Here is a 22569-nt window from a genome sequence, read left to right as displayed (position 1 = left end):
ATGGGGGTACATGAAAGAGGCTGAACAGAAAAAATTGAAGAGGAAAATAATATTTTTATTTCAAAAATTTGAAAAGCATTAAAAAATAGTGGATGGTTGCTACAGGTTGTGCTCTGGCCCCTGCCCCACATACATATGCACACACACTCACATACATATGCGCACCTTCATGCACACATCCACATTCACACACACACACACACACACACACACACACTTCCCAAGGCAACAAACCAACAATTCTGATGCCACATTTACATCATTAAACATTTGGTTGAACTGATACCTTATCTTGGAGAAACCTGAATTTGTTCTGCATTTTACTCCTGAATTATTTCTCCAAGAGCTGCTGGACCTCAGCATGCAATGAGACATTACTATGCTCCATTTCTACATTACACACAAAAGGAGGATCAGCTCCTTTAATGCATTTGCCTTCAGGTAATCCATAAGTTCTTAACCTACCACAACATGTACAATTAGTTCACCTGATTGTTTTTCTTTTAGCAACAAGACTTTCTCAGTGAAGGATGCAGGGCATGGTCTACATTCTGTCACATCTTCCTTAAACAAGTATTTGTTCCAGAGTGTTCTCCCACCATTGCAGCTCTACTATCAGAACACACAAGTTTTGCTCTACAAAACTTAAGCTCCAAACCACATTTGTTTCCAAAGCACTCTCCTGTGGTTTTGCATGGCTCCCAGCTAGCTGTGTTAACTGGAAATAATGCTAAGAAGAATTCTTCATATTGCCACACTATAATTACTACATCCACAAATCTGAACATTCTTTAAGTTACAATTTTTTTTAATTGCTGGAAAAATTTGAGGGGACACGGGGTTTCACTATGTAGCCCTGCTTGGCCTGGTACTCTATGTAAATCAGGCTGCCCTCAAACCCATAGAGACCCACCTTCCTCTACCTCCCAAGTGCTAGGATAAAGGCATGCACCAACACATCAAGAAAAAAAAATTATATCTGGAGGATATAAGTTGAGAGTCCAGAAAGAGAATGGATGTTATGTGGCACTGGCATGTGGTATGTAGCAGTTTGGAGAGACCAGAGAGATGGATGGTGTGATGGTTTGGAGCAGAGAGAAACGCTTCCATGTGCAGCAGCTGGAAGACTGTTGTCTGCATTTGCTGTTGGTGGATTGGTATAACCCTAAAAGAACCCATTGACTCTAAACAGCTGGGAGAAGTAAGGGGGTCTGCACCCCCTCTCCTCACTAACCTTCTCTCTCCTACCTAGGGTTGGGCAGTTGTTGGAAAGAAGATAGAGGCATAAATACCCCAAATAAAACAGGGTTTTAAAAATGAGCACTACAAGAACACGTCAGGATGCTGCCGCTGTGTCTCCCACTAGCAATGTGTGTACCATAGCTAACAAAAGGACCATAACACATCCAACAGGAGTTCTGGAAGGGGAACCTTCTGTTCCAGCTTTAGAATTTCATCTGTCTACCAAGACCAAAGAAAATCCCACAAGCCCTGCCTGGAAATTTAAAGTATTTAGGCAGAGCTTTGCTTTGCTAGGAGTATCTGGCACGGGCTCTTTTCACTGGACAGACAATTTGCCCTAGTTTATCTCACCTATGGCTAGTCTTCCAGTTGAATAAAATTGTAGTATTTTATCTGCCCTGAGATCAACCCCTGGAAATGATTGCCCAAAGGTGATGGCAGCTTCCTTGACAGTTTTCTTTTCTTCTGTTTGTTTTATCAACCAAAAGTTTTGTTTCAATTAAAACACATAAATTTAATTTAAATGTTCAAACACTCCAGGAGATTGTAAAAATGAAAAGTGATCTATCTTCCCGGTTCTCTCTTCCAATCCTTCCTCTTAAGGGCACAACCACTTGTTAAACATATTTTCCTTCCAGCTGTCATGTCAGTTACCTCAGGAAAGTATTCTGAAAAGCAACAAGAGAGCTTTGTGACTGACTGAGATTTTTCTGAGTGTAGGTTACCAAACTTCTTTCAGAGAGCTTTGTCCACATTAGTAAATGTTTTGACTTTAGCCATTTATTTCATAGATGAGTGACTGAATCATTTGGATATTTCTCAACAGTAAAAGACAATCTTCTTGTTTGCTAATTGATGTAGAAGGGCCTAGTTCACTGTGGGTGATGCCAACTCTAGGGAGGTGAGCCCATTTTATATAAGAAATGACATAGAGCAAGCCAGGGAAAGCAAAAGCAAATCCAAAAGCAACATTCATCCATGGTTTGTGCTTCAAGCACATGCCTTAGCTTCGCTCAATGACATGTGACATGGAAGCATAAGCCAAATAAACCCTCTTTCAACAAGTTGGTTGGGTCTGTGTGTTATCATAGCAACAACAACAAGCCATCTAATACAGAAATCTAAAACTTTAAGTTAATACTTCTTAAATTATAAAAAAGATGTCAGTTTCCAAAAATAGCAACATTTATGATAGATCTGTTATGCCTTCAAAGGCAGATGTTTCTTGATTAAGTGAACATTTAAGGTATCCTATAGTACAGTTAGCTGGGATTAAAAATATTTGTATTCTAATAAAAAGGAAACGAACAATACAATGATAATCCTACTATAAAAGGGCCTGTGTCCTCCTCTCCCCACTAACCTTCTCTCTCCTACTTAGGGTTGAGGGGTTATGAAGGAGAGGCTTTAAGGAACCCCAAATAAAATAGAGTTTAAAATCTACACTACTAGATGTTATTTCATTTTCTAACTATTAAAATAGCCTATAAGATTTAGTTATGAAGCCAGATGTGTGGCAGCCTTTTTGGAGTTAATGGCAAATTTGGAGTTAATGGCATCTGAGCAGTGGAATTCGGCCTCTTGGCTCTGGCTATTTTCCAAAGTCCAGTTTCTCAAAAACTGACCTTGGTGGTCCTACAGCAGACTGCTCTGACCCAGAGAAACTCTCTGCAACCATAGTAACCAGACAGCAGGCTCTGTGTAACCTTGAGTAAGCTCTCCTATGTTTTGACCAAGTAAAACTCCTATGTGAAAAACTGCTTGTACTTTCTTGCCTACTTAAGTGTTAACCTGACGTCCATTAAATCGACACCTGGATCAGCATGTAGACTTGGTGTCCTTCTCTGTGTCGCCCTGTCTCTCTCTCTCTCTCCCAGCCCTCTCTCAGGTGGTATTCAGGTGTCACTGCTGGCCAGTGACACAGATGTAGTAGCACGTTCCTTTAATTCCAGCACTAAGGGAGGCTTAGGCAGACAGATCATTCTGAGTTGGAGGCAAGCCTGGTCTACAAAGCGAGTCCAGGACAGCCAGGAATACACCAAGAAACCCTGTCTCAAAAAAAAAAAAAAAAGAAAGAAAGAAAGAAAGAAAGAAAGAAAGAAAGAAAGAAAGAAAAGAAGAGAAAAAAAGATTTAGTTATGAGCCAGGCAGTGGTGGCACACTCCTTTAATCCCAGCATTTGAGAGGCAGAGGCAGGTGGATCTCTGAGTTCAAGGAGAATCTGGTCTACAGAGCAAATTCCAGGACAACAAGAAGACAAAAATAAATAAATAAATAAATAAATAAATAAATAAATAAAGATTTAATAGAGCTGATCTCTTTTTCTACCACTGTTCTTAGTAATAACAAAGGTGTATAGGGAAAAGAATGATATATAGTTGTCTAACTTCTTCTGTGATTTCTCATTTACTTTCCCAAACTAAAACCTTGTACAATAGTAAGGTTTTAAATAAAATCTTATCAAGACAGTATCCACAAATCAGAATTATAATGATTTAGATACTAAATATCAATCTTCATTAATAATTAAAGCTTATGACAAGTTTGGTAGCACACACCTTTTATCCCAGCATCTGACAGGGAGATACATCGAGATCTATGTAAGTCTGAGGCCAGTCTGATCTCCATAGTGAGTTCTTGGCCAGCCAGGGATACACAGTGAGCCAGTGCCCTCCCCCTTATAAAACAGAATTAGAGGTAGCCACTGCAGCAAAGTTAAAGCTAGATCAAACTGACCAAAATTAACTCATTGGCACAGGAGACAACTTCCTGAACAGAACACCAACAGCACAAGCTCTAAGAGCAACAATCAATAAATGGGACCTCAAGAACTGAAAAGTTTCTGTAAAGGACACTGTCGTCAGAACAAAAAGACTGCCTACAGATTGGGAAAGAATCTGCATCAACCCTATATCTGACAGAGGACTAATATCCAGAATATATAAAGAACTCGAGAAGTTAAACAGCAACAAATCAGTTAATCCAATTAAAAAATGGGGTACAGAGCTAAACAGAGAATTCTCAATAGAGGAATATCAAATGGCAGAGAAACACTTAAAGAAATGCTCAACGTCCTTGGTCATCAAGGAAATGCAAATCAAAATGACCCTGAGATTTCACCTTACACCCATCAGAATGGCTAAGATCAAAAACCCAAGTGACAACACATGCTGGGAGAATGTGGAGAAAGGGGAACCTTACTCCACTGCTGGTGGGAAAGTAAACTTGTACAACCACTTTGGAAATCAATCTGGTGCTTTCTCCGACAATTAGGAATAGCGCTTCCTCAAGATCCAGCTAAATCACTCCTAGGCATATATCCAAAAAATGCTCAAGTATACAACAAGGACATTTGCTCAACCGTGTTTGTAACAGCTTTATTTGTAATAGCCAGAAGCTGGAAACAACCCAGATGCCCCTCAGTTGAGGAATGGATACAGAAATTATGGTACATCTACACAATGGAATATTACTCAGCAATAAAAAACAATGCAATCATGAAATTTGCAGGCAAATGCTAGGAACTAGAAAAGATCATCCTGAGTGAGGTATCCCAAAGCAGAAAGACACACAGGGTATATAATCACTCATAAGTGGATATTAGACATATAGGATAAACATACTAAAATCTGTACACCTAAAGAAACTAATCAAGAAGGAGGACTCTGGCTAAAATGATCAATCCTCACTCAGAAAGGCAAATGGGACAGGAAGAAAACAGGGAATAGGACAGGATCCTACCACAGAGGGCCTCTGAAAGTCTCTACCCTGCAGGGTATCAGAACAGATGCTGAGACTTATAGCCAAACTTTGGGAGGAGTTCAGGGAATCTTATGAAAGAAAGAGGAGATAGTAAGACCTGGAGAGGACAGGAGCTCCACAAGGAGAGCAACCAAAAAATCTGGACACAGTTGTCTTTTCTGAGATGCCGGAGCCCGCCAGCAGAGTTGAACGGTTCTTGAGTTGGGAGTGAGGATTAAAATTAATAAACTAGCACACAAAACACATGATACTTTTTTAAGAGGATCCAGACTCGATAGCCACCGCAGCAGCTGTAGCAGCAGCCTGACTTTTTTATTGAAGAGAGCTTTAAAGCCAGAGTAAAAACAGCTCAGAACAATGGGTTAAATTTACAAGGAGGTGAAGCAAGAGGTGTGATCTTCACAAGCTATCCCACCTGCTGTCACAAACAGAAGGAGATGGACTTGGCCTGGTAAAAGCAGTCTTTCCACTGAGCTTTAAATACCAAAGCAGCTGCCAGAGCCACAGCTCCCACCACTGAGACTGATACTCTAACCAAGGACCATTCATGGAGATGACCTAGAACCCCTGGACAGATGTAGCCCATGGCAGTTCAGTGTCCAAGTGGGTTCCATAGTAATGGGAACAGGAATTGTCTCTGACATGAACTGATTGGCCTGCTCTTTGATCACCTACCCTTGAGGGGGAAGCAGCCTTACCAGAAGAAGACAATGCAGCCACTCTTGAGACCTGACATACTAGGATCAGATGGAAGGGGAGGAGGACCTCCTGCATCAGTGGACTTGGGGAGGGACATGAGTGGAGAAGGGGAAGGGAGGGTGGGTTGGGAGGGGAGGAGGGAGGGAGCTACAGGGGGGATACAAAGTAAATAAACTGTAATTAATAAAAATAAAAAATAATAAAAAATAATATATATGTAAAGAAATAAATGCAGTGTGCCTTTGAAATACCAAAAAAAGAAAGAAAAAGTATAATAATTTCTTTAATACTCTAAATATAAATAGTTTGTTGAGTATAAATAATTGTAAATACAGGGAGAAGCATAATCAATCTAGATTTTTTCACCAGTATAATATTTTTGCTAATTGTTTGTCAGGCTGTTTTGTTATTGAACTTTCAGTGGAAAAACATGTTTTCACCCTGGCTTTCACCTGGAGACAGGGATAGGCAGGTAGTTTTGCCAAGTTCACTTCCTTTTGTTTGTGTGAGGATCACACAGACAGGTGGTAAAGATAAACAAGTTTGACTTCTCAATGAATCCTTTCATTGTGGTGAGGTGCTTTCCTCTCACTATAAAAAGGAATTGTGGAATAAACCAGGCGGGACAGTTTCTACTGGCAGCCCTCTGGAACTTGTCCCTTGTATAGTGTGTTAGTTTGGTTTGTTTGTTTGTTTTTAATTTTCTTTCAATCCTCACTCCCCACTCAAGAACTGTTTGACTATGCCGGTGGGCTCCAGCATTTGGGAATTTTATACAACACACCTTATCACACTCAAGCCCCACTTCTCCCTAGTACACACTTCCACCCTTGCACCCCCCCCCATCAAGTCGAATTTGTGTTGCCCATATACTCCCAGGAAAATAGTCAAGCTCCCAGTGGCTAGGCCCACAGAGAAAACCGAGTCCTTCCCTTCCTACCCTTGCAGGAGCCATCAAATGTGAATCGCTGCACTTCAGAACCTTTACCACAGTTTTTAAGGACTCTCTTCAACAGCTTCCTGTCTGGACTGTCTCCTTTTTTTTTTGGGGGGGGGGAGTCTTCAGTGTCTAGTTTTAAGTCTTCATTAATCTAGTTTTACATATGTAATTTTTGGTTGTTTAAAATGCCTATTTCCCTCATCTGCTACCCTCCCTCCACTAAGCCAGGCAGAGCTCCTGATTATTTTAATATAGATAAGTTACTCCTGTTATATTTTATACATTAGGTCAAATAAAGAGGATTTTTTTAGTTAAAAACTTTTTTATTTTATTTTTTAATAAATTACAGTTTATTCACTTTGTATCCCAGCTGTAGCCTCCTCCCTCATCCCCTCTCAATCCCACCCTTCTTCCCTCATCTCCTCCATGCCCCTCCTGAAGTCCATTGGTAGGGGAGGTCCTCCTCTCCGTCCATCTGACCCTAGCCTATCAGGTCTCATCAGATTGGGCTGCATTGTCTTCTGTGGCCTGGTAAGGTTGCTCCCCCCTCAGGGGGAGGTGATCAAAGAGCCAGCCACTGAGTTCATGTCATAGACAGTCCCTCTTCCCATTACTGGAGACTGAGCTGCCATGGCTACATCTATACAGGGGTTCTAGGTTATATCCATGAATGGTCCTTGGTTGGGTATCAGTCTCAGAAAAGACAACTGTGTCCAGATTCTGTTTCTCTCCTTGTAGAGCTCCTGTCCCCTCCCAGTCTTTCTATCTCCCCCTTCTTTCATATGATTCCCTGCACTCTGCCCAAAGTTTGGCTATCAGTCTCAGCATCTGCTTTGATACCTTGCTGCATAGAGTCTTTCAGAGGCCCTCTGTGGTAGGCTCCTGTCCTATTCCCTGTTTTCTTCTTCTTCCTGTTCCATTTGCCTTTCTGAGTGAGGACTGATCATCTTACCCAGGGTCCTCCTTTCTGATTAGTATGTTTACCCTATATTATATGTCTAATATCTACTTATAAGTGAGTATATACCATGTGTGTCTTCCTGCTTCTGGGATACCTCACTCAAAATGATCTTTTCTAGTTCCCAGCATTTGCCTGCAAATTTCAGGATTTTCTTGTTTTTAATTAGTGAGTAGTATTCCATTGTGTACATGTTCCACAATTTCTGTAAACCAAAACTGGGTCATAACAACTACTACATTTCAATGCTATGATCCTACTATTCCTCTCTCCTGGATGCTCTTCTGTCTGCTATTCTGTTTCATCTACATCATACCGTAGTGGTGTGAAACAGTAAGACCATATGACCCTTAGACACGCAAAATGTAAATGCTTGGCAAACAGCGGGGACTGTAGACATGTTTCTAGAAAGAACCATATCCTACATTAAACTTCCTCCAAGGCTGATTAACTGATAATGGGCTGATTCAATGATTGTAGGAGACGTTGGGATGTTGGAACTTATCCAGAGCAATAGATCTATAGCCTCTGTCATAATTAGAATTGCTATTGCTGTGTTGAAACACTGTGACCAAAAGAAAGCTGGGGAGGAAAGAGTTTATTTGACTTGTACATCCTGAATCACAGTCCATTGAGAGGAGCTAATGCAGGAACTCAAACTGAGCAAGATGTTGAAGCAGAAACTGATACAGAAGCCATAGGAGTGCTGCTTACTGGTTTGCTCCCCCTGGCTTGCTCAGCCTGCTTTCTTATAGAATTCAGAGCCACCAGCCCAGGGTGGCTCCACCCACAATGGGCTAGGCCCTCCCTTATCAATCACTAATTAAGAAAATACTCCACAGTCTTCTCTACAGACCAATCTTTTGGAGACATTTTCTCATTTGAGGCTCCCTTCTCTCAGATGACTATAGTTTGTGTCAAGTTAACATAAAACTGTCCAACACAGCCCTCTTATCTCCGTGACTGACCTAACATCCTGTGACTAATAGGTAAAACTTTTTGGAATGTATTAACTTAACAGACTCCTAGCTTCCATCATCCCAAAGGTTCAGAATATCATCAGACAGAATCTGAGGTCTATAGCAGGGTTTTCCCTTTTCTGGAACCCATCTACCTACTGTTTCCATTGGTGTATTTTTAAAATGGTTTATTATATGACTTTCTTTGTTCTGCAACTATGAAAACTTCATCAAACTGTTCTCAGGCTAGAACACGATTGCAAGGTAACCTAAATTGGTATTCCTGAGCCACTGGTATACTCTGAGCCACACTTGGCCTCAGAGTAAATTATTTCTTATCCCCTTGAGGTGAGTATTGTAGTTTTGAGTGAAGAGAACAAATTCAGATTAGAGTGTAAGGCAGTGCCCATTATTACTTTCTGTACATTGGCACAATGATTACACCATGAACAGGGTCTTTAATAAAAAATAAATTATTATTTTGCTTGTCTATTAACGTAATTTTCATGTGTAATCTAGGTATAGCTGTAAAAATAAAGTATGAATGAGTGGGATCCATGTTTATGGAATTTTTAAATTAAGTCAAAGAAATATATAAATCATTCCTCAGTACGTTAAAATGATGAAACATCAGTTGCTGGCTGTAATTCAAGTACTCTTAGCCTCTTATGCTCTAAGAAAATAGTATATGTGTGTGTGCATGTGTGTGTGTGTACCAGCAAATATATCCTATTCTGCATAAAGAACAGTTTTTTCCTGAGAGAAAGCATGTGTTCAAGAGCAAAATGTTTTCATCAATTTCACACACACATAAATCAACACTAATTTGTCTCACATATATGAGAGATATATATACATATACATATACATATACATATACATGTGTGTGTGAGAGAGAGAGAGAGAAAGAGAGTGAGAGTTGCATATTACTTTCTTCTTGAGTCTTTCAGGGCTGAGGATCAGTGTTAAATCACCCTCCTAGAACACTTGAGGTCAATCTCCAGTACTTAGAAAAAGAAAAATTAAATGTACTAAGAATTGAAAGTTCTGACTGTCTCTGACATGAACCCAGTGCCTGGCTCTTTGACCTCCCCTAACCCCGAGGGACTTAGAGAGAGGCAGGGAGGAGATGAGGAAGGGAGGATGGGGTTTGGGAGGGAATGAGGGAGGGGACTACAGCTGTAATACAAAGTAAATAAACTGAAATTAACATAAAAAATAAAAATTTTATAAAAAAGAATTGAAAGTTCTAATTAAGGAGCTAGAGAGAAAGAAGGCTCAGAAACTAAAAACACACCCCTCATGAAGAGACTCTGGCCAGCTCGAGTGTAGTGAGCATGGCTCTGGCAGGCCTTGCCCTTCTCCTGGATTCCCTCAAACTTGCTAAAAAACATTATATTCCTGAAGCTAGCCACCAAGGTCCAGTCCCTCATTTGGCCACTTTGTCCTCCTGGTTGACTAGTCAGGTCCAAGGTCCAGCTATCAAAGTACTGAAGTCCAGCAATCAAAATCCCCCCCTGTCTCACCTAATTAACATGCTCAATTAAAACTAAACACCTCATCCTAACACAGGGTTTCCCCTTGTACCTTTATAAACCACCATTTTCTTCTGTGCCACGTCTGTCCCCTCTGTAAGCAGAGGCAGTCCCTGTTTCCACTCTACAATAAGTACCCCTTCTTCCTCTCCCTTGCCCCTTTTCTCCCCCTCTTCTTTGTTCCTGTCCTTTCTCCCTCTTCCTCTGTCTCCTGCTTTGTCCCTTATCCCTGCCCTCCATTCCTATGGAGGAGGTGGGGGAGAGAAACGCCTTTGTGCTGAGAACTTGGTCCTGGGGTCCTGAGCAGAAACTTTTTCTTTTACTTCTCTACCAGAGGACCTAAGTTTATTACGAGTAATCCTGTCTGATTTCAGAGGTTTGGGGGTTTGTTTTTACTTGTTTATTTATGGTTTTCTGCTTTGTTTTGTTTTTAGACAGTATCTTGACCTATATCCATGGCTGTACTGGAACTCACTAGGTAGTCCGGGCTGGCCTTGAATTCAGAGAGCTCCTTGCCTCTACCTCCCCAGTGCTGAAATTAGGGGCCTGTGCCACCATACCTGGCATTCTTGACTATCTCTGTTCAGTTTGGGAAAGTCGTTTTTCCATTTACAACATTCTTTTGGATTGACAAGTTCATTGTACCATCTCTAAACTCACAGACAATTACTTTTCTTAAAGTATCCCTATTAAATTAGTGTCCAGAGGAGCATGCACCCTCTTTCCTGGAGCTGAGGCCTCTGACACAGAAGAAAAGCCTCCACCAAAGCTCAACAGCAAGGCTCAAGATGAACATCTACAGAGTATGTTCAACAAGCAAGGCTCAAGATGAAACTCTACAGAGTATGTAACTGTGGCTTCTTCCCCAACATGGCACCTGCTTTTCCCAGGCTACCTGGTGTTAGGCACCCCAGGTAACCAGATACCTCATCCGGCCAGAGCTGGACAGTGGGTGCTTAGTATCTCTCCATGAATGACTAAGAGACACCCAAAGTTGATCCCTGAGATGATATACAATGTGGTTTCCAAGGCAACCAAAGGTACCTGAGACCCTCTGAGCACCTTCGGCAAGCCAGGTAGTTTCTCCTTCGGGATCGTCCAGCAGGAAGCTAAAAGCTGTGCCTGTGCTCAGGCTAACACATCTCTCAGTCAACACTGTTCTTCCTAAAGCCAGAGATGGAAGGCTACCACTTCATCCCATCTCCCCCAAATCCACCTCTGAGCTGCTGCCTCTGCACCCAAAACAGGCATGGCTCTGTGGCCAGCGCTGATACCACATGGCTAGAACATCCCACGGAGCTGTTCTTGGTCTCTTCGTGGATCCACAGGCCCACTGCCTACGTGTGCTCCTCTAGGCTGATGTTCCCCTGATGGGCTGCTTAGACTGACTCTGTGAACAGATAACTAAAGATCACTAGCATTCTTGGCTGTCTAGAACATTGTCTCTACAATGGGTGGTGGATTCAGCTGTGGACCAGCTGTGCCTTTGTGTTAGGGATAGGGCCCTGTCCCAGAAGTGGGGATGGGTGGGTCTCTTCACAGTTTCACCCTGTTCTTCACTTTGGAAAGTTAGGCTGGCAAAGTCTAGGGCTCCCAGGAGAGCCTGGGGAGAAAGGGTCACTTAGCTGAACCCCTATTGTTTCAGGAATGGGATGCTCTTGGGAGTCCTGTCGGGAAACTGCAGCGAGTACAGATGGGCCATGTATTGAACCTCCGGCATCACCATCCTCTGACAGATGCGCAGTGTGGTGTTGTCCAGACCACGCCTGAGGTTGTAGCCCAGAATTTCGGCATTTCCAGACTGGTAAGGATGCAGATTCGGATCATCTATGTGTGTCTTATTCTTGGGCTCGGGGTCCTGAAGACACAGGGTGGTGAGTTCGCGCCGCCTCACCCGCAGCTGCTCCAGCTCTTCCCTGAGCCGGCGTGGGCTTAGCTCCGCATGCAGCTGGGCCCAAAACGTGCGGTTGAAATGCTGGTAAAGCTGCCAGTCCAGCGCACACCAGTGCTTGACGCGCTCCTGGCTTTCCGACATCAGGTGCGAGACGGTGCGCTGGCTGCGTGCGTTCAGCTTGAAGGACACGACGTCATCCAGCTGCCAGCGTAGCCGTCTGCGCAGCAGCACCATCGACTCATCAAAGTGGTCTGCAATGAGCACAAGATGGAATTGGCGCTCCACCTCTGAGAGGCACGTGCGAACATAGGCTGTTTCAGCCGGGGCGTTGTTATCGAAGCCAAAGTCAAACCACATGTTGTTTTTTGCGTAGACATTCTTCAGGCCCACACTGTCATTGTAGTACTTCCATGGATCTGCCAGGAATTCGTCCAGGCTCTTGACTCTCTGGAAGGCAGGCACATAATTCTTGTAGTAGATGAAGGAAGACTCCAGCTGAAAAACCGGGTTCCGTAGGATGGAGAAGTAGAAAGTGTCATTGGGCATGACTTTCTGTACCTGTATGGAGAAGGAGTAGGTGAGACTAAAGACCCTGAGAATCTTGTTTGGATACCCACAAAGCTCTTACCTCCCACCGGTCCCATCTTCCCAAAACAGAGCTGGAGCCTCATTTGTGCCCCAAAGGAGCCATTGTGAAGTTTCGGGGCAACAAGAGCCCAGTATGTTCTTCCAGAACCAGAAATTCAGATATGTGAGAGAGGGTTGGAATGCCCTCAGGAAGACGGCATTGGGGCTATGAGTGTTATGCCGAGAGCAATTGCACGCTCCCTTGGCAGCCTGAAGAGAGTGGCCTGTCAGGGTCTACAGGAAGGCCTTTCCAACCCTACAACTCCAAACTACCCCTCCACTGTTTTGACTCTGCACCCTACCCCACCTCCACCCCTGTAAGCGCCGTAGTTATACCCATAGCTCTGAGCGAGGCAGCTCTAGCCTGTCCCTCTTCCCACCTCCGTGTTTCACACCTCGGGCAGGTTGAACCGCAGGTGGTTGCACATGATGTTGAAGCGATGATTCAGGTGGCCACTCTGCTTCATGCCCTCCACATACCGTGTCACAAAAAGCCAGGGATAGCCCAGATGGAAGCTGGAGCCCTTGGGCAGCGCTGTGGACAGGTTATGAGACTCCGAAAAGCGGTAAAGGATATTGAGCACTGTACTGCTAGCTGTCTTGTGTGTCTTGAGGAACATGATGTTGGTGACTGGTGGTTCCTGGGCCTTGTCCCTTAGCAGACTAGTAGAGAAAGCACAGTCCATCATCAGTAAAGGAACCACACACCTTCAACAGCACCCCCCAAGTAGTGCCCACCAACATGAGGTCCCAATACCATCTCCTCTTACCATCCTCCAGGCTGTGTTCCTAGTCCAGCCCCACCACCCTACAATCTTGCAGTCCAGAGCCATTCTCTGTATCAGATATTATTTCCCCACACAGCAAGTTGTCCTCCACAGCTGTACTTCCTGTTCCTGTGCAAGCCGTGGGATACCCCAGACCCCAAGCATTTTCATAGTCCCCAGAACCTGCTGCCTCCCAGGGCGCCCTGTGTGGCAGTGGGTCTGTAATCTCAGTCCAGGTCAGGCAGCCTAACAAACGCTAGGATGTACCCAGACAGCACCAGGCAACTTCCTGTCTTAATGTAAACCAGTAAGACTGACAAGATAGTGAGGAATAGAATCCAGCAGACCTTGGGACAATGCATTTTCTCAGAGGATAGTTTACCCCTCCTTGTCATACAAATCCAACCAAAGACAACATGAAGGAAAGGAAAATAAGGGCCTCCCAGAGTGCTGGGGAAATAAGCCACACTATAAGCCAGGCCATTTCTGTAGGCCAGGAGGTAGCCTTCTCAAAGCTCCTACTATAGACCCAGCTCTGTTCAGTTCCCTTCCCAGGCTGGACTTACCATGCCAGGCCTCAGAGCCTCCTCAGAAGCCTTCCCAGGGGGCTTGTCATCATAGGAGACAGGCCCAAGACAAGCATAGCTCACCACTCCCTCCCAGAGAGGACACTGAAGCTCAGTGGGGCAGTGAGGCAGGAGGGATCCCTGCACTGCTCTCAGGGCCGAAGGGGCAGAGCACAGCCTCCCAGAGCACAAGGCATCTGCACAGGACTTACGATGGGAGTAGTTTGAAGTCCACAGGCAGGAAAGCAAGCATCAGGAACACGGCCAGCACCAGGAACAAGAGTACCACCTGGAAGGACCTGTGGGCAGTACCTGCTCAGTGCCTCTTGGATACACAGTCCCGCCAACTGCTCAGCCAGGAGCCCTGTAACAACTGGTAAGCCTGGAGCAGGCTGACACAGACCTGCTTGTCTCAGAACCTAGAGCACCTAGGACTGGGGGCTTACAGGCCCCTCCAAGCCCCTGAGCTGCGGAGCGAAGACTGAAGGGTAAATGTATGAACTGAGCCCCCATGGTAAGGCCCCAGCTCCAACAGGAAAACAGTTTGAGATGGGTCTTGGAAAGTGATAGTGTCTATTAAGAACACTAATAGGAACACTGGGATTCCTGTCCTGAAGACAGGACAGAGCTTGCTTGCTCTCTCCGTATGACTGTACCCTGTGAGGACAAAGAGGTGTTGTCTTCAAGTCCAGGAGACAGCCCTCTGAAGCAACACACATTCACACACTCATACTCACACATACATAATCACACACTCATATACCCACTCGCATAAACACACATACCCACATGCACACACAGTCATACACATACTCTCACACACTCACATATTCATTCACACACATACTCACACTCTCATTCATTCATACACACACACTTTCTTCTCACAATCTAGCTTCCAAGGTACTGAATGGAACTGCTCTTAAGCCTTCTTGTGTTGGGAGGGGCTACCTCAGGCAGCTGGCTGCCAAGTGGACATCTTGGGACAGAGAGGGAGTGCTGGCATTCAACCTGCTGAAGTGAAAGCAGAAGCATTTCAGGGGATTTGCTGCTGCTCTATGGCTGTCCCCGCCTTGAGCCAAGCCACAGTGAAAAGCATTGTAGGGGGCTGGAGCTGCCTATGCCTCTGCCGCTGCCTAATTCATAGGCCATGTCAACCCAGGACACAGAGCTACCACATGAGGCACACCCACTCTGGACAAGGACACTCCTAGACATGCAGTAGAGTATTAGAAAAACATCTCTTCCTAGCCTCGAAGATCTTGGGTTTGGTTGTGATGCTGCCTCCTTAGCAATCTTTGCCTTATATACTAAGGGTGTGCACTTACCTCTCGGTGTCTGGGTCTGGTTTTCTCAGCAGCAGCCTTACTATGTTTGCTCTGTGAAGAGTCACCTGCTCCCCAAGCATCCCTGGCTCCTCTCTTTCTCAGAAACAGGATCATTATGGGATTTCCGCACTCTAGTAAAACTCTGGTCGGATGCTTTGATGGATACTGGGAGGGGCTGGAACTCTCCTGAACTAACTGTGCCCTACACACCAGGTGACATAAAAACAGATGGTATCCACAGTTTAAGTGAACAACTGAATAGATCAGGCTACCAGTTTTCTGAGAGCAGTCTCCAGCACCTGACTGGGCCTGGGTAGCCTCCCTTGTCTGATGATGACTATGTGAGTCTTGGATGCTCAGCCTGGGAAACTATAGGATGTGCTTGGTCACAGTTCCTAAACAAGTGCCATTACCTGTCCCAAGACAGCTGTCCTTCCCAGGTGGAGCCTGCCTAGCCACCTCTCCATCAATGTATCCTTTCAGAGCAGACCCATGGTAGCAGGCAGGGAGAGACCCTGTGATATCACCCACCTCTCACCTATATGTGGAAACCCACTAATGCCCTGTGGAATTGGGAATCCAAAGTTTTATGTGTTTTGTGGGAGGTGTTAAGGGCCAGACTGGTTGAGGACTTCCACAGAGATCTTGATGTATGAAGACTTAGTTTCTTGTCTAAAACCAGAACATGCTTGGAAGACCAATAAAGGCCTGGGGCCAGGGGCTTGAGGGAGCTATGGTTTCAGATCCTGGGAACTCTATTTCCCACTTCTTGGAGGGCTGTGGTTATCAGTCTCAATACCAAAGAGTACTGGTCTGTGGCACTTGGTGCTCTTGGGTTGTCCTGTGTTTCCTTTGTACAACACTGCTTGATTATCTTCTTGCTGACTCCCTTTGTGTGATAGTCTTTTGCTGACTCTGTCCAATTATCCCTCAGACACAAATAATACAGAAGATGCTATACTTCTTAATAAACTTGCTTGTCATAGCCCTTCAGTTTATGTAAGACCTACTCCCAACTTTGCTGCCTTTTTTATTTTCTCATCCCCAATTATCCCCTTCAGGGACCTGTCACTGAAGAATGATCTTCTAGCCCTAGGTCAGAGGGGAAGAAGAGAGGGAATAGGCCCAAACCATCCCACACTGATTTTGTACAGGAGGCAGGACCTAGCAAGGCAGTACATTCCACACAGGCCAGAAAGGGATTATTGACATGGATGTGAAGAACCAGGGCTTTACAAAGCTGCTACCTACCCACCAAGGGAGGTGGTAGGTCTCATCCCACAGGACATGGTTCCCCTAATCATATTGTCAACATGAGTTTTCTCTGTTCTATGCTTCCTTGCATTGCAGATAAAACCTAGCCCTTCTAATGGCTTACTGCTAGAGTCTTCCTGGGCACCAGCTCTGCTCATTTCCTGCCAGAACATTTAGGACAGCAGCAGAAAGAACAGATTGCACACATCCTGGCTGGCTCTAATTCAAGGCTCTTGGCTGAACACCTTTTCTGGGACATTTACAACAGTGTCATCTGCTGTACATGGCCCAGATTGATGGGTCACAGTGGCCAGAGCTGAAGTGGGTGAGGGAAGGCAGTTGGGAAGCTTCCATCTGGCACTCTGGAACAAGTGAATTGTTCTTTACCCCTCACTGTACCCACCTTCCTAACCAGGTGAGTCCAACCAGATCCTAGCATCCCTCACCACATATGGGGCTGTAAGATACTCCCATCAGTAGCCTTACTATGTTTGCTCTGGTCAAGTTACCAGTCCTGCATGCTGCTTTTTACTGGCCTCCTCTTAGATTCATAAAATTTCAGCACACACTAACCATCTGTCTTAATGGTTTGCCAAGAATGAGCCTTTACAGGGACAGCCCTAGTACCAAGTCAAGGGCTCCCAAGTCACTAGTTGAAGAGGCCACCAAGTCCACCACCTACCCATGCTTCACCACAGCCCACAACCCTCCATACATCCTCCCTGCCTGAGCAAGGGGACCAGGACAGCCATAGTCCTGCCTGCCACTGGCTGCCTTTCCCTGCTCTTTGTCAGCTTGCTAACCTACCAAGTTCATCTTCAAATTTCTTGGCCCAGGTCTAGAGTCAGCATGCCTCCGAGGAGCACTGCGTCCCTCTGGCAGGAAACAGTCATTAGGGACCTTAGTCTGGGGGCTAAGGATTCTTGATGCTCCAAGAAGGCCAGATCTTCAAGCTCCTCTGCATAGACGAGGCTGGGGTTCCACATATGACAGAAACCCTCTTGAGACTGCACCTATGTGTTTAGCTCAGAAACTATAGGTATTAATTGGGCTCTTTCCAGTCATCTGCTGTCATCTCCACTCACGGTACACATCGCAAAGACACAAGCCATGGTAGATGCGGTCATCCCATAATGACATGCAATACCAGTACTGCCCAACACAAAATCCCTCAGGACCTCAGTGTAGTATCACTACTCAGTGCCACCCCACAGAGCCATTCAAAATTCTACCCTAGCTAGGATGGGACATGTCACCTCTGCTGTGTGTCAGTCATGTCCCCAACACTCCCTGACAAGACAAAGAGCTCAGGATCCTCCCTGAGGAGACACAGTGGTGCCTCTATGGAATGAAAGAACTAAATAGGAATCCCAGCTACAGTGGACCGAGCTGGTCAGATACACTCAGTCAGATTTCCCTCCTGGGGGAGCAGTGTTGACACAGAGACCAGCAGAAAACAGATGGCAGCAATTAGGTTGTAGAGTCTCTACTGAAGACTCCTCACTGAGCTGGAGGGATTAAGTCTTCCCAATACCGACATAGGCAACACCCCAAGTCAACAGCTTCTCGTGTCTTTATGGTTAGCACTCCCTGGGGAGGTGACTGTTTACAGGCTTATGTAGTTAGAATAAGAGTCCCCACCTGATAAGAACAGTGCAGAACACAGCCAGATGACAGCTGGCCTTCCTCACTTCCCCATCACTTGGTTCTTGCACAGAAAGATCATTCCTTAAACATGCTGCCTTTTACTGGCCTCCTCTTAGATTCATAAAAATTTCAGCATACACTAACCATCTGTCTTAATGGTTTGCCAAGAATGAGCCTTTACAGGGACAGCCCTAGTACCAAGTCAAGGGCTCCCAAGTCACTAGTTGAAGAGGCCACCAAGTCCACCACCTACCCATGCTTCACCACAGCCCACAACCCTCCGTACATCCTCCCTGCCTGAGCGGGGGGACCAGGACAGCCATAGTCCAAGACCCTACATCTTGCCCAGTCCTCTGCATGAGAACATACAGAAACTTAAATTTTAAAAATAAATCTTGATTCTTATGTGCAGAAAGTGAAGGGAATCTTCCCTTCTTTCTCAGAGCATTGACCTAAACTCTCTGCTGTGAGTAGGCAGTGGTGGCACATACCTTTAATCCCAGCACTGGGAAGGCAGAGGCAGGCAGATATCTGAGTTTGAGAACAGCCTGGTCTACAGAATGAGTTCCAGGACAGCAAGGGTTACACAGAGAAACCCCTCAAAAAAAAAAAAAAAAAAAAAAAAAACCCTTCCCACTGTGAATCCTTTCACCATCTCTCAAGATGGATGTAAACACTTCTAAAACCTCCACAAGCCTCTGCCAGCTTCACAAAACAGTACTGTTTTACCAGGACATCTCCCATGATGTAAGACCATCCAGTGCTTGGCTCCAAGTCACAAGCCAGCTTTCAGCTGCAAATATAGGAGACATTTATTTATTTACTGTACATATGTGTGCATACCTCCGTGTGCATGTGCACGTCATGACATGAATGTGAAGGTCAGGGGACAAACTGAGTCGGTTCTCCTTCTACCACCTGGCTTCTAGGAACTAAACTCAGGTTTCCCAGCAAGCACTTGCACCTGCTAACCTATTTTGTTGGTCCTAATTTTCCTATAGAAGAAGCCAGTTAACTTGCAAAGGTGGCTGCCTCGATTACCAGCTGGCATCTTGAATAGACTCAGAGTGACAATGATACTGTTGAGTCTTCTAGTCTGAGGACCAAGAACTGTATGTCAATATCATGGGTAGAAAGGGGCATGTTTCCCATGATTCCCAAGTATCCCTACATGAACACCGTCTTCCAAGCACAGTCAGACCTGGGCCTTTGTCTATTCTACTCTTAGATGGAGGACATAATTTAAGGTCTTTGCCTAGAACCTGGTCCCCAGGTATCTACTCAAGCCCTCCAACTCCGTTTCTTCCACGGCTTGAGTGTGTCATACAGCTCTTAGAATCAAGAGGTTTCCACCAAGAAGAGGGCATCAGAACAAAAACCATGAACAGCTCCCCCATGCTAGAAATGGTCACAGGACCCACTAGAAAGGGATCTTGTGATTCAGTGGCTCAACTACCAAAGGAGGTACAGAGCCCATCTGAACATTGGAGATGTTACCCCATCTGAACATTAGAGAGGGTAATGCTAAATTACCCAGTGGGTGATTTAATAAATTAAGCTCGGTGTGGTGGTGCATGCCTGTAATCCCAGTACTTTGAGAGGCAAAGGCAGGCCAGTCTCTGAGGTCCAGGCCAGTCTGGTCTACAAAGTGAGTCCAGAACAGCCAAGGCTACACAGAGAAACCTAGTCTCAAAAAAGAAAAAGCCAAAATAAATAAAGAAATAAGTAGGTTAGCTGGAACAGAGGAAGGAGGCAGGTAGGCTGTTTGTTTCCTGGTGAAAGCAGTCCCCAGAATGTTCCAGTTCCTACCAGCAGGCTCTGCTGATCCACCAAGAAAAACAGCCCTTTGCAGGGAATGACTCTGGGCCTAATGGTCAAGTGTTTTTTATGCAAAGCATCTGGTCCTACCACCCCACTCCCACCTAGCCTTTACTGGAGAAGCTGTGAAAGGCTGGGGCCAAAACTCTCATAGATCCTGATGTAATTTAGGAAAAACAGTAGTTACTACATCTGCCTGGAGAGCCCAGGGAACAGGGGAGGGCTAGCCCCTTCTGGGGGCTTAGCACCATACCACAAGGATTTCTCCTAGGAGCAGCAACTGGTTCATGGTCCTAGGAATATGAGAAAACGTTCACAGTTCTTCCATTCTGGCCCACCTAGAAACTCTGGCAGTGAGCCCTGGCCAGTCTGAGATATCTAGGTGAGAAGCAAAGCTGTGAGTAAGAATGTGTGTGCCACACACCTTCCTGGATGCCCAGATCTCTGCTCTTCCCAAAGGTGGCACCTCTACCCTCAACCTATGTGGCACGGTCCTACAAGACAAACTGTTAGCTCCAGGGCCTCTGCCATGCTAGTCAATGGGAAACCTGACCTCTGTTCATTAGTATGTAGTGAGACCAACTTAGGAACCACCTGGAAACCCAGAGCATATATCACTGGCCAGTGATCCGGAAGGATGGGAATTCCTGGACCATTTCGTGTACCACATGTGAACACCTTCCAAAAGGTAGGCAAGTAGATCGTGAACAGTATTAACAGTCTCCAAAATCCTCCTTCTGTTAGTTTCTTGCAAAGGGTGGTTGGTCCACAAATGGCATAGAGACTCCAAGGATTGCCATTGCTATCACAATGGGTTCCATACTACCCTCTACTCCATGTCCCCCTAGTCACTCCCAACACCTGGCTGCACCTCATGGAGGAATCACCTAGCTCTTGACCAGCCAAGTTTTATGGACACAGGTCTAAAATATATTCACAAACAAAACAGTGTATCATCTATTTGGAAACTGACCATTAGACTTCAGGGCCTGTTTGAATCACAAGCCACACTTTTCTAGGATTCCTGCCAGAGAGAGCTTACCCCTTCCCAGACAGTGGCCAATATGCTCCATAACAAATAGTGACATCAGTCAACAATGGAGCTCTCCCATGGACAGAAAAAGTGACCTCGGTACTTTCTTCCTTCCTTTGTTTTTGAGACAGTCTCTTTGTAGCCCTGGGTGTCCTGAAAGTTGCTACATAGTCTTTTAAGACTGAGACCAGAAAAGCTACCTGGAAGAGGTTTAGACTAACTGGGGCACCTAGCAAAGACAGTCTCCAACCTGTTGAGCTGCCTGCAGGTTTTATAATGTGCTCCAGATTCCCAGCTTTGTGAGCTGTCACTCATGCTGGGTGGGCTTTGGTAATACAGCTGACTCTGAGTCGTTTCTGCTGCTTTAAGTAATCTCTCACCCATATTTCTGTAAGTAACCCCAATAAAGCTCATTGGTTCACCAAATTGGACTTTAGTGGTATCTGTTCTTTGGTCTGTAATGGGATCCCTATCTGGGGTAGGTAGATATGTGTTGTGTCTCCCCAAGGAAGGTTTGTCACACACAACAAGCATATGCCACCACGCTCAGTCTCAGTTCTCATCCTACCCACATGTGATCAAGATGGTGGGCACCAGCAAACTGTAGCCAAGCTTCTTTACTTTACCCATTTCTCTGCAAAGCCAGGCCCCAGACTGGACTCTAATAGCTTGTCTTAAGTGGCAGTCAGCCACAGGAACACACAGACTCCATGACTATTTCAAGCTTCCATGGGGATACATACCATTCACAAGTTCACAAGGGCCCCCATGGCTCTGTCCCTGAGGAAGACTTCCCCTGGGCTCAACACTCTAAGCCTTCCACCATCAGACCAGGGTCCCAGGACATAACAGGAACCTGGTATGGAATGGCCCTAAGCTTAAGGGTTGCCCTGAAACTTGCAGAGGTCTGTGCTTTACCCATCACTAAACAGGAAAAATCTGAGCCTAATCTTTACAATATGCCAACAATATCCATGAGAGGGAGGGGTAGATGACTAAGGGCAGAGGCCAATCTTCTCTCTACAGCTGTGAATGAGGGCAACTCTGAGGGACCCAGCCATGGGGCAGGACAGAACTCACTGGCCAAGCCAGTAAGTCCCTGACCCCAGTACCAGTACCATTCCCACCCCCTGACCTGCACCAAAATTTTCAGCCCAAATAACCAAGGTAATTTCGATACCTCTGTGCTGGGGTGCAGCTTTCTTGTGGGCTTCTCAGACTCCAAAACGTTCTCCTGTCCAAAGTGAAACTGGGCCTGGGCTATAATTCTATGGTTGAGTGCTTGCTTTTACTACAAGCTAACGAGCAAATTCCTGGGTTTCATCGTCAGTAACAAAAATTCAAAGGTTGAAATGAAATCTAAAAAGATTGATTTCAAAAGAAGATTCCCCAAATCCAAGCCAACTTCCCTTTAAAGACAAATGTCATCATTGTATTTTTGCCAGCTTTTTGAACTGTTCTAGGAGAGCAAGTGCCCCTTATGCTGGCCACCCAGAGCCATACTGCCTTACCTCTGTGTGCCTCTCAGGACAGACAGCAT

At 45.3% G+C, this 22569-nt stretch overlaps 1 protein-coding gene across 1 annotated transcript; it reads right to left on the bottom strand.

Annotated features, from left to right (window-relative positions):
- Positions 1–11698: 11698 nt before the first annotated feature.
- Gal3st2 (galactose-3-O-sulfotransferase 2) lies at positions 11699–22569 on the bottom strand. The gene is made up of 4 exons (XM_021632018.1): positions 22541–22569; positions 14162–14248; positions 13012–13270; positions 11699–12547 (listed from the first exon to the last, which is right to left on the bottom strand). Exons 1-4 carry the CDS (start codon positions 22567–22569, stop codon positions 11729–11731), a joined length of 1194 nt encoding a protein of 397 aa, XP_021487693.1. The 3' UTR covers positions 11699–11728.

This window comes from Meriones unguiculatus, chromosome 15 (genome assembly GCF_030254825.1).
Source record: "Meriones unguiculatus strain TT.TT164.6M chromosome 15, Bangor_MerUng_6.1, whole genome shotgun sequence".
NCBI lineage: Eukaryota > Metazoa > Chordata > Mammalia > Rodentia > Muridae > Meriones > Meriones unguiculatus.
The sequence above is the reverse complement of the archived record's forward strand: the minus strand, read 5'-3'. Positions and strand labels throughout refer to the sequence as shown.

What these genes read in the sequence shown, in the direction of transcription:
- Gal3st2 (XM_021632018.1), bottom strand. Translation starts at nt 22,569, where the DNA reads ATGCTGTCTGTCCTGAGAGGCACACAGAG. An exon ending in GTCCTGAGAGGCACACAGAG is followed by an intron (nt 14,249 to 22,540) that starts GTAAGGCAGTAT and finishes TACTGCCCACAG; the next exon opens with GTCCTTCCAGGTGGTACTCT. An exon ending in GACTTCAAACTACTCCCATC is followed by an intron (nt 13,271 to 14,161) that starts GTAAGTCCTGTG and finishes TAGTCTGCTAAG; the next exon opens with GGACAAGGCCCAGGAACCAC.